Below are 12,722 nucleotides of genomic sequence, written 5' to 3' on the forward strand. Positions count from 1 at the left end.
GAGGTACGTTTAACTGATATCGTACAAAACCCAATTTTGGTAGTGAGCAATACAGTATCAGAAGCAGTGCTCATTGTTCTATATCTGTAGGATTTTGTTGTTCCATCTTGCTGCTTCCCATAAGGTTTTCAAAACTGACATTTCTAAGGTCACCACAAAAGTTTTTAAATTTCCTGATAATCAGAGTGCTTCAGCTTAGGAAGAGAGACTACAGTGTGCTTGTGTAAAGAGAAGAACAGTGCACTCTTAACCCAGCTCTTAGACCCTTCGATCGGCCCCTCTCATGCGGTGTTGTTGTTGCAGAGGTCGGTGGGACTGTAGCGTCTCACAGCCGCCGGAAGGAGGAGGACGACGACTCTGAGAAGAAGGATGAGATGGATGATGACATCATGTTCACGTCTCTGGGTCAGGATGAGAAGGCCAAGCCGTCCGTGGCGCCGCGCTGGGTCACGCGAGTGTTCGCTGCCGACTGTCTGTGCCGGATCATCAATCTGTGTGAGAATGCAGACAAGGCCCACTTTGACCTGGCAGCCGCACGGGTCGCCAAGACCAAAAACCCTGAAGGTAAACGTCTTAAGGTCTCGGTATACTCACGGCGAAGTTCCTTTCGTTCTTTCCTTATGGGTAAAACTAAATTTGAAATACCTTTGCCTAATAAACTGTTAGCGATCATCACGACTCTGCCTACAATTCTGTTAACGAACATATTGACTCCGCCCACAATTCTGTTAACAAACATTCTGACTCCTCCCACAATTGTTAGCGAACATCATGACTCCGCCAACAATTCTGTTAGTGAACATCATGACTCCGCCCACAATTCTGTTAGTGAACATCATGACTCCTCCCACAATTGTGTTAGTGAACATCCTGACTCCGCCCACAATTCTGTTAGTGAACATCATGAGTCCGCCCATAATTCTGTTAGCAAACATCATGACTCCTCCCACAATTGTGTTAGTGAACATCATGACTCCGCCTGCAATTTTGTAGCGAACATCCTGACTCCGGCCACATTTAGATCAATATGTAAACATGTGCTGCTCTTTCCTCTCAATAACAGAATAAACACACAATAACAATAAGAAAACAGCAGTTCGGAAAGCATCTGATCATAGTGATGTGGAGATGTTTGCTCCAGCTCTGAGATTCAGATCTACAGTCACGTCACGTTTATTCATACAGCACTTTATACAATAGATAGATTTACAGCAGCAGCTTTACAGTATTAAACATGACAAATAGTGTCAGTTTCTCTTTCAGTTCGAATCAAAGCTTCAGTTTCTACTATAAAGCGCCTCTCCTGTGTGTTCGTGTTTTTACTCGCATCTGAACATCATGGCCTACAGCCCTTGAGCAAAATCACCTCTGTGTCTTTAGGAATTACAAGTGGCCCTTGGGGTTGAAAGAGGGGGGTTGAAACAGTAAAAGCAAATGTCTTTCTTCATTTTCAAATATGTTGGATTATTTCAGTCCTACAGACTCGGTGTTGTGTCTTCCGCAGGGGACTTCCTCGTGCTGCACTTGTGTGATCTGATCCGCATGGCCTTCATGGCCGCGACGGACCACAGTAACCAGCTGCGCATGGCAGGACTCCAGGCGCTCGAGGATATCATCAAGAAGTTTGCAGCGGTGCCGGAGCCCGAGTTCCCTGGTCATGTGATCCTGGAGCAGTATCAGGCCAACGTTAGTTCAGTCATTGATGCCGTTCAAATGTTGCATGTCGACTGAGGTGATCACTGGCACCAGGATTCATCTAACCCATGTCCTGATGTTGTGATGTTGTGTTCAGGTTGGTGCTGCGCTCCGACCAGCCTTTTCCCCAGACACACCTTCAGACATCACTGCTAAAGCCTGCCAGGTGAACCTCACACACACACACATATGCCAGTCTTAAGCCTCTGGTGCTCTTCGGTCCTTTTTGACCTAAAAATGTTACATTTTAGAAATGTTTTCTTCATCGGAATGGTACGAAACTTGGTAAAAGTTTTGGCACTCGCTGTGTGATCACACATCTGAATAGGTTAAATGCTCCTGAAAACAATAGTCAAACTTGTGCTCCTCGCGGCCAGAAATGACGCATTGGAAATGAATTAGATATTAAGTTCCTCTAGTGGAAGCGTTCGGTACTGCAGCCGAACAACTTCTCACTGAAAGATCATTTTTTGAGATATCAGCCTCAAATTTTGAACTCAACTTGTTTAGATTTATGGCTCTGAGTTTCTTGCAGTTTTAAAGTAAAACATGATTTTCAAAAAAATATATTTCATATAAAAATTTAAAATAGTATTTTTGCACATTTATAAAAGTTCACATTTTTTCACTTCAGCAATAATCTGCCAAGTGTCGTCTTTGAAAAGAAATCAAACTTAAGTCTGTGCTCTAAAGCATCCAAGATTTACGACAGTTTAAGTTGGAAATTTATTTTTCAGGTCTTTGCTCAAAAAGTGAATAAATGGATTATACATACAGCGTAAATATAATTTAGTACCATGTTTGATGCTCTCATAAATAAGTAAACCTGTTATTACAGTTCCGCTGATGGGAAACGAGTGGTTCTGATTTGTCAGAATATCTCATATTAAGTCAAGACACTACAGGCAAAAGTATTGTTTTTCATGCACTTGTCAACATTGAGATTTTGGACTTTTTTGCTTCCATAATGTCTTCCTTTAGACTAATGGAAAGAAAATGTACAAAATACACTGTTTATTTTATTGCACTTTATCTATTTGCATCTGTAGATTTCATTCTCAATCCCTCTCTTTAGTTTGAGTCAGACATCACTTCAGCAGCTTTACACACACTAAACTTTACAGATTCTGATTCTGATTAAAGAGCCTCTGGAAAAACCTTTAACTCTAATATGCCAACCAAATCAAACTAGGACCTGCCTTTATTAGATTTCTTTTTTGGTAATGCATGCAAAATAGTGCATATTTAATTAGATAATGCCTCATTTGCATATTTACACATTAAATGTAACATTTCAGAAAACCTTTAATACAAAACAAATGTTTGGAAGCTCATTTCCGCCATGGAAAAAGTCGGTAATTGTGACTTTTCATCTCACAGTTTTTTCCCCGCAGTTGCGAGGTATGCAGTCGGAATTGCAAGATAAAAATTCCATAATTTTACAAGCTTCCATACAATTGTCTTATTGTACTGTGATAAATCAGCTGGGGAAGTATTGAGATATCTATTATTAGTTAAAGGGCACCTATTATACCCTTTTTTACTAATGTAAAATAAGTCTCTGATGTCCTCAGAGTGTGTATGTGCAGTTTTAGCTCAAAATACCCCACAGATAAGTTTTTACAGCATGTTAAAATTGCCATTTTAGGGGGGTGAGCAAAAGTGCGTCTTTTTTCTGTGGGTCCCTTTAAATGCAAATGAGCTGCTGCTCCTGGCTCAGGGGGCGGAGCTACAACTGAGCGTGCATGTGTGTCTCCCTTTAAATTCAAATGAGCTGTTGCTCCCGGCACAGAGGGCAGATTTACAACTGTGTGTGTGTGTGTGTCTCCCTTTAAATGCAAATGAGCTGCTGCTCCCGGCACAGGGGGCGGAGCTACAACTGCGTGTGCGTGTGTGTCTCCCTTTAAATGCAAATGAGCTGCTGCTCCCGGCACAGAGGGCGGAGCTACAACTGTGTGTGTGTGTGTCCCTTTAAATGCAAATGAGTTGCTGCTCCCGGCCCCCTTTCACGAAGAGGGCGGAGCTAAAAAGAGCTCATGCAACAATACAACAGGACAATCTCACGCACTAATTTTCTTGCAAGTTCAGTTTACGATTATAAACTGTTGTCATCTTGCTTTAATCCACTATCAGTACAAGCCTGTTGTAGCAGACCTCGTTCCATGGCCAAAGCTTTAAAGGAACACTCCACCGTTTTTTGAAATAGGGCTTATTCACCGTCTCCCCTAAATTAAGATAGGTGGGCAAAAGCATTTGTGCCTCAGTGCAGGCATTTTCTTTGTTTGGCAGCGCCGACGCTAGCTTAGCTTAGCATAATGAATGGAATCCTAAGTTGCATATCATGAGTAAAAGTGATAAAAAAAAAACTAAAAAAAATATAATTACTTCTTGTGGCCTGCGTATTCACAACGAGTACAACTAGCAATTCAGATTAAGACTAGGCGATTTCCTAGGCAGAGATTGACTTGGGACTATATTAGTGAATCACAGGCAAAGCACTGCTACTTGGGCGCAGAGATATCACGCAACACCTGAAATCCCACAACTTCGCCTAGTCTTAATCTGAATTGCTAGTTGTACTCGTTGTGAATACGCAGGCCACAAGAAGTAATTCGTTTTTTTTGTTTGTTTGTTTTTTATCACTTTTACTCACTACATGCTACCTGACAACGTAGGATTCCATTCATTATGCTAAGCTAAGCTAGCGTCGGCGCTGCCAAACTAAGAAAATGCCTGCACTGAGACACAAATGCTTTTGCCCAGGTATCTTAATGTAGGGGAGACGGTGAATAAGCCCTATTTCAAAGAACGGTGGAGTGTTCCTTTAAAGATGAGTTTTATGAAGTTTATTATACATCACACAGAAGATGAAATACTGTAAGAGCTCAATAAAACGCAGTACAAGAAGTGTGCATTAAAGTCTTATCCATAAACTCTATTTCTCTTTCTCTTTATCATTATCATCAACATACACAGCGAATTACACAAAGCCACTCATTACAACTAACAGTAAACTAATATATACAGACTTTTTAAGCTGGATCACAAACAATTGCTACTGATCCATCCTCGAGTAACAACTTTGTATTTTTGTTTTGTATTGTCCCTTTGTATTTGTCTTGCTCTGAAACACTGCTTAGGATTTATGGGGATAAAAAAGGAGTGGTTGTTCACACACTGCTGACGCACATGTTCAAACACCATGTAATGGTGAATTCTGCATAATAGATGTACGTTTACTCTTTCCCCCCGTGCTGTCTCGGCTCATGTTCACTGCATTTGACACGGAGTGTGTGTGTGTGTGCAGGTGTGCAGTGCGTGGATAGGCAGCGGTGTGGTCAGTGACCTGAACGACCTGCGGCGCGTACACACTCTGCTGGTGTCGTCGCTGGACAAGCTTCAGGCCGGCAGATCCTCCAGCCAGCTGTACAGCGAGAGCGCCACCACCATGGAGAAGCTGGCGGTGCTCAAGGCCTGGGCCGAGGTACATCTGTGCACTGGGTTACAACAGAAACCTGTCACACACAGTCTCCGACAGTCCTTCTGTGTCTGAGTGATAGTTTACACACTTTAGCAAGAAAACATATTATATTTCAAACACTTCTTTTTGCAGTGAAATCTTTAATGATTATCATCAAGTAAATGTAAGAATACCTTCCCTTTACTTAATTACCCAGACATCATTTTATAGAAAAATCATGAGTCTGAAATATGATCATCAGGATTTTGAGGACGGTTAATTTGTTCATCTCTCAATCATCATTGTATTGCATTGCATTATATGTTTTAAAACTACAGAGCTTTGATGATAAAATTAAGCATTTAATATCATCTTACTAAGACATTATTGGCAGGTATTGATAATTTTATGTATTTTATGCAAGTATCTGCTGTACTGCTATAAATATCTCTCTGATTTACATTACAAACATTAGAATTTCATCTTACCTTTTGTCCATATAAATATCAGCATCTGCATATTTGTGCTCAGTGGAGTCTCTGAATAATTGAGCAGATTTTTCCTCCATATTCTCACTATGTATCAATTATGATAAAAACACACATTTAAAATCATTCTAAAGTGTTACTTTAGATTTTGTCTCAAGGTACAAATGAACAGTTCCATTTTTATATATATATATATATTTTTTTTTTCTGACTATTATTTTTTTTCAGGGTTTATAGGGTTCAAATAAATCCAATTAGATCTTTAATGATTTTTATCAAGTAAATGACAACTTCTGTTTACCTAATTATCCAGACATAATTTTATTAGAAAAATCACGAGTCTGAAATATGATCATCAGGATTTTGAGGAAGGTATTTTGTTCATCTCTCTTCATATCATAAAATGCTTTACATTTTATTCTATGTAAAGCACTTTGGTCAACCTCGGTTCTGTCTTAAATGTGCTTTATAAATAAATCATTGATTGATCTCTCAATCATTTTATTGCAAATAAAAAAAACTAGCTTTACCATAAGTAAAGTTTACCATAAGTACCATAAGTTTTATCATAAAACTCATATAATATCATCTTACTAAGACATATTATTGGCAGATATTGATATTTATATGCATTTTATGCAAGTATCTGCTGTACTGTAAAGATCTCATTGATTTACATTACAAGCATCAGATTTACTCCTGTTGTCCATAGAAATGTGCATGTGCAAACTTTTACTTTAGATTTTGTCCGAAGGTTCAATGAACTGTTCCATTTTAAATATATATATATAAAATATATATATTTTTTTTTTTCTGACTATTGATTATTTCAGGCTTTACAGGGTTCAGATAAATGGCATCATTATGATCATTATTGTCTCTCTCTGTGGTGTAGGTGTTTGTGGTGGCTATGAAGATCAAGCAGGAGTGTGAGTCTGCACCTCAGCGTGACGAGGACGAGCATGAGGATGAGGAAGGAGATGTTCTTCCTCCAGACAGCCTGATGACGCTGGTCCAGCCGGAGCTGCCGTCTCTGAGCCGTCTGTGGCTGTCGGTGTTGAGGGATTATGCTCTGCTCACTCTCCCTGCGGAGTTCTCCAGCCAGCTGCCGCCCGAAGGTACATCAGCTCGTCAATACCAAGATCAAATTCAAGAACATAAATAGTCTGCAAATCTGCATGAAAGGGAAGTTGCGCTGCTCTTTTCTTCTCTATTGTGCCATATATCCCAGTTAAACGCTTCTGTGACAAGAACAAATGTGGGCGGGGCTTGATTGTGTCTGTGGGGAACTGATTAGATGGTTGTGGTTTGCTATTGGCTGACGTCATGTGAGTGACAAGTTATAGCCCCACCCACATCATCAGAGAAGAGAAGAGATGCTGCAAGAGGAAGTTATTCTGATTAAAAAATATTAAAACAATTATGATGTGCACTGATAAATCAGTTCGAATAAACACTGCAATATTCCATAAAAACAAGAACTGTCCATTTAGATTTCATGGTGACTTTAAAAGGCAAGGAAAGAGTAAGTGTTATTTAACACGTTCAGTAAATAGATTTCACTCAAAACATCAGCTCACCAAATACCTTCGATTGCTTGCTGTATAGGTGCGATGGTGCAATATAATACGTTAATATAATCATTTCTTAATTCTGCGCTTTTTCTTAATTAAGGTTGCCATGGTCACGCAGGTTGTTTTCGCATTTAACTCGTGGCCACGAGAAAATCATGTCGATCAGCATATCTCATAATGATGCCGTTACCTCGACAAAATGATCGATTGCTGTGCATTAGCATAGCATACAGACGAAGAAATGTGGAAATAAATAAATAAATGTAGACATAAATACATACATAAACAAATGTGGAAATAAATAAATGTGGAAAAAAATACAATTATACATAAGGAAATAAAAGTATAAATACTCATTTATCTCTCTTATTTTATTAAATTTTTTAATTAAAATAAATAATTTATATCTTCATATATTTATTTATGTATTTTCGTTTTTTTACATTTCTTCGTATATTTATTCATGTATTTATTTATTAAGTCAAGTCAGGTCTGGCGTTCCCCAGTTTTGTGATTTTGATCATTATTAAGACCTTGTTGAATGTTTAATGAAGTAAAAGAATCTGATATATATGGTCTATTTTAACATTTTGGGTTTGTTCTGCATGGACTTACTGTTAATTTAATTTAGTATTTAAAAAAGGTCTTAATTTGATTTTATAAACTCAGCAGATTCCCATGGAGGACGAATTGCATTAAGGCCCGTAAGACTGAAAACTGTAAAGATAACTATATTAGTGTTCACACCAGCTGACGATGTCGTTCTGCTTATTTTAAGCAGTTTTGTCATGTGCCGCTTTAAATGCTCCAGCTTTTAAAGGGTAACTAAACACTAAAACAACTTTTTTTAGGTAATTATCTGTAAGGATGGAGCTTCATAAATGCTGTTCATTGATTCGAGTACATTTTTTGACATTTGGGTATAAAGTGTTTAATTTTCAAATATATGGTGTAAAAACGTCTGAGTGCTGCCCTCTTCAGGTTAAACGGAAAGCTCCTGCAGTAGGGGTACTCTCTGACGTAGAATACTCTCTGACGTCACCACGCCCTTGGCAGCCGCTGGTATAAAAGCATCTGGTTCCGTCAAAACTACTGTAGCGAGTCGGAGTTGGAATTACGATCGTATTGAAAACGATCAGGATAGATATATATTAGCATCTAGTTAGCATAGCATTTATATAGTTATTTAGATTATTTCGTGTAGCCTAGGTAGTTAATCTCGCCTATAGCTCCAGTGTGCAACCTGCATTTTACGTGGGATTGCTTCTCCAACGCAATGGAAGTGGAAATGGGCTCCTCCACACAGCTCGCGCTGCCAAACGCTGCTCTTCATACCTGCATGAACTCCACCACCGCAGCGGCGTCATGATGTGAGTGAGCATATATTTTTATCACAATTTATGTTCCTTCTTATCAGGCTAAAGTTAATCCTCTGGTGTCGACAAACGCGCCGGCGCGATTTGCTGATTATTTTTTTCACATAGCAGCAAAATATAATGAACGTAATAGTAATAATAATCCTGGAAAATAATATCTCAAAATGACTGAATAAAATAATAATCGGATGCCGATCGCGATGCGGGAGTCAAGACCGCAGTTTGAGCTGGTGTCCACAGACAATTCACCCTCCTCCACTTCAGGTGAAGGTGGGGGAGAAAAGTTCTCGACTTCAAATGACCGCTCTGTTGCAAAGCTACTTGCGTCACTCCATTTTAGCTAGTTTGACAGCAGCTGTCACTTTCGGGTCTCAGGTGCACGCCCCCCCCCCCCCCCCACCCCCCCCCCCCCCCCCCCCCCCGCTCAGCCCCGCCCTCGGTTCGTCCCCTCTATCTCCGCTGGGCTCCGCCCACTTTTCCAGCATTTTTCAAATATTACCAGTGGGTGGAGTCAGGCTTTGACCAGGGGTTTAGTTACCCTTTAAAGCATGGACACAAGCTCTTGAAGCTCCACCCCCTGTGCCGGGAGCAGCAGCTCATTTGCATTTAAAGGGACAAACACACACACACACAAACGTTGCATTTTTGCTCACCCTCAAAAAGTGACAATTTTAACATGCTATATACAATTATCTGGAGGGTATTTTGAGCCAAAACTTCACATACACACTCTGGGGACATCAGAGACTTATTTGACATTAGTGAAAAGGGCATTATAGGACCCCTATAACTCTTTATTGTTATCTTGGTGTGAATGGGCCTGTATTGTTGTACTTGCTCAGTGTAAAGCCGTGATAACACTGATTTCTGTTTGATCAGGAGGGGCGTTTTACACTCCGGAGACGATAGACACAGCCAGGCTCCACTACCGCAGCTCGTGGGCATCAGTCCTGCACGCCGAGGCTCTGTGGCTCAGTAGCACCGGCTTCGGCACGGCTGAGGACTCCAGCGAGAGCAAGAGCGCCGCCATCACTACGCCCGGCGCAAACACTGATGATCTGGTGAAGGACAGATTGCACCTTCTTCTGGGTAAATTATCTGCAAATGCATTTGGATTTTTCACATTTGCTCCCCCGGTGTGTAAAGTGCTGTTTTCTCACGTGTTTCAGGCATCAGCATTGAGTTCCTGTGTTTCCCTCGGGCCGAGGAGCCCATAGAGGATGTGATGTCGTGTCTGCACGCTCTCTGCACGCTGATGGACTCGCCCAGCGCTCGCACACACATCGCAGAGGACCAGGTCAACATCCGCTTCATGTGTTTGACTCCAGACAATAGGAAATAGGGTTCGGTCCATGTGAATTTAAACAATTCCGATTTAGATTCTGCTCATCGATTCCTAATTTCGATTCCAATAAGATAAAAAAAACGTAGATTTCATTCGTATTTAGTCTTATTGCAAAACATTTAATTTTATCTGAATAGCTGAATACCATAGAAAAACAACTAGCCTAACTAATATAAAGAAACTTTGAAAAAAACTTAAAATTAAAGGCCATGTTAAATTAAAGGCCATGTTAAATTAATTTAGCAGAGTTCTTTGGGCTTTTTGATTTTTTACAAACTTTACAGATTCTAATTCAACAGGAAGAACAGCTCGTTCGGCGCGTCATACGTCATTACGCAGTTTCTACGTCACTGCACATGCGCAGTTCTTTCAGTTTCGGTTTTCAATCATATCAAGTGTTTACAAAACGAATAAACCACTCCTTTCAGTCCGATCGAAATCACATTGGGATCGAGCTCAATCGGATCAAGGCATTTACATGAAGGCTTTCAGTGCGATTGAGCCGTCAATCCCATTACTAGCGGATTATTTGGTTGCATGTAAACGTAGCCAGTTGCAAATGCTGTAATTATATTTAAATATCAGAAATGTGTTTAAAAATCATATCACCTTATTGAACTAATGTATATCGCGATATACTTTGATATTGAATGATCATTTCAAAAATGAAAATTCTGTCAGTATTTACTCTCCCTCATGTTGTTCAACCCCGTAAGACCTTCGTTCATCTTCGAAACACGAATTAAGATATTTGTGATTAAATCTGAGAGCTGGATCACTCCTCCATAGGCTTCTAAGGGATTGAAACTTGTTCCCCGAAAAGTTATTAAAGACATCGTTAAAATAGTCCAAGTGACTACAGTGGCTCAACTTAAGTGTGTGTGCCTGTGTTCTGCTGTAGTTGCTGGCTGTGGAGCTGCTGAACGTGCTTCACCGGCTCTTGCTGACCCGTGACCCGCAGAGCATGCAGTTACAGGTGACGGCGGTGGTGCAGAAGACCATCCGCGCCGCACAGGAGCACCTGCAGCACATCAGAAGTGAGTCGACGTCACATGTTCAACAAACTGTGATGAGTTCCCTGCTGGGGTTACCACTAGCAGCTCTTCTGAGGGTTAGGAAGCAATCTAGAGAATAAGCGTCTCCTAATCTGTTGCCTGATACTTCTATCCAGCTCATTCCTGACGATCTTACTGTGTTATAAATTATGGCTGGCACTTCGGTTCGAGGAACTTCCATTCAAAAACACTGAAACGAATCATTTTAAATCATAAGTCAGTGTGACTGGATGAGCTGTCAGTTTCCCTTCATGATTTATTTTCAGACATCATGAAAATAACATTTTTATTTTAACGTGACGTTATAACGAGAATATGTATGGCAAGAGCTCTTTTCAGTCACTGCTTTCTTTTCCTCATGATTATTATTTATTTTTTTCCCTTTGCACTCCGCTGTAAAAGCATATATATATATATATATTACTACAATGATATTTAACCCGTCCGTTATTGCTGTGGAAAGAATTGCGCTTTTGGGTTATTTGGTCTGTTGAAAGTGCCTTGTTGATGCTTTTACACTTTTAAATGTCCTTTTAATGTCCAATGGTTGAAGGGTGAGTAGAATAATGTCTTATTTATATCTAATAATTATCTTATTGTACCCATTTTTTATAAAAAACGTATTGCGTTCATAGAGCGAACCTTTCACTGATTGTTTACAGCTTAACAGAAGTTATACCCATAATTCAGTGAGAGTTGCGTGTTCAGGCAGAGGAGCTGAAAACAGAGACGTGAACTCGGACACTTCTTGATTCCCGTAGTGACGCCCGCACTGTGTTTGCATACTTTACCACAGCTGAAGTGAAATAAATGCAATATTTATCAAATACACAGACTTTTCAGAGGTATTTTCATTCAATACTACTGCTTAATACAGCGTCTGTTTGTACAAGAAAAATGTTCAAAATAAGCCTATACTATTAATAAACCAATGTAGTGAAGTCTACGTTTTTTAATCAGTTTTATTTTGATAAACATGACACAATATAAAATCACGACTACATGAAAAGAGATTTTACTGTTATAAAACAGATTTGTGAACGTACGTGGAGCTGAAGGTGTTTGAATAAACACGAAACACACGTGATTGTTGTCATGCGGTGGATTCGGCCAATCGTGGATCAGCTGTGTCGTCACTGGAGCTCGTGAGCCGCTCTGGAGAAGCTGCGCTCGCTAAGTTCTCCGGCTGCTCTCCAATCGCTCTCGCGCTAATACGTGGCGTCGGCGCTGTGTCAAGTCGGACACATGTTCTAACCGGCATGCACTGCTTCGAGTCAGCCGCCGATCGGTCTGCGCAGCGCTGCATTTCGTCCAACAAGCCGTTTGCGTCAGCTGATGCTGCGGGAACTGCTCCCTTCTCCACTTTTGTTGAAATCTTTTAGGCTAACGCCAGCTTGGGAACAGCTGGCCAATTGTCGCGAAGTATGCAAATACTGACAAGCTCGCGGGCAGTATACAATCCATGGGCGCGCACTTGAGAACCAGGAGGGTTTTTGCTCATGCTATTACGGGGTTGTGCCCACTGCCGCCAGCGAGCCGCGCACATGTGCCCGTCCTCTCGTCTCTGGGTGCAAGGTTACGGCTCGTCGCCTGACGATGATCAGTTCAGACCAGTCCGCTCCAGACGGGATCAGTCACTGACACGCCTCACACGATATTAGCAGTCTCCGGTCTCAGTGCAGTGGTCAGTCACGCACAGCGGACAAACAGACCAGCTCTTCGTTAGTGC

At 40.7% G+C, this 12,722-nt stretch overlaps 1 protein-coding gene across 3 annotated transcripts in view; it reads left to right on the forward strand.

Annotated features, from left to right (window-relative positions):
• LOC143742339 (HEAT repeat-containing protein 5B-like) overlaps positions 1–12,722 on the forward strand; it is a 68,688-nt gene that overhangs the window by 39,602 nt on the left and 16,364 nt on the right. For all 3 annotated transcript variants that reach the window (XM_077235188.1, XM_077235189.1, XM_077235187.1), the window contains exons 23-30: positions 304–564; positions 1,505–1,686; positions 1,793–1,861; positions 5,003–5,179; positions 6,539–6,761; positions 9,473–9,682; positions 9,763–9,890; positions 10,840–10,975. In XM_077235188.1, the coding sequence (XP_077091303.1) occupies positions 304–564; positions 1,505–1,686; positions 1,793–1,861; positions 5,003–5,179; positions 6,539–6,761; positions 9,473–9,682; positions 9,763–9,890; positions 10,840–10,975 (1,386 nt within the window). The remainder of the gene's footprint in view (positions 1–303; positions 565–1,504; positions 1,687–1,792; positions 1,862–5,002; positions 5,180–6,538; positions 6,762–9,472; positions 9,683–9,762; positions 9,891–10,839; positions 10,976–12,722) is intronic.

This window comes from Siphateles boraxobius, unplaced genomic scaffold (genome assembly GCF_051911475.1).
Source record: "Siphateles boraxobius isolate OS27281-9 unplaced genomic scaffold, OSU_SipBor_1 19, whole genome shotgun sequence".
In the NCBI taxonomy this organism is placed as follows: Eukaryota; Metazoa; Chordata; class Actinopteri; order Cypriniformes; family Leuciscidae; genus Siphateles; species Siphateles boraxobius.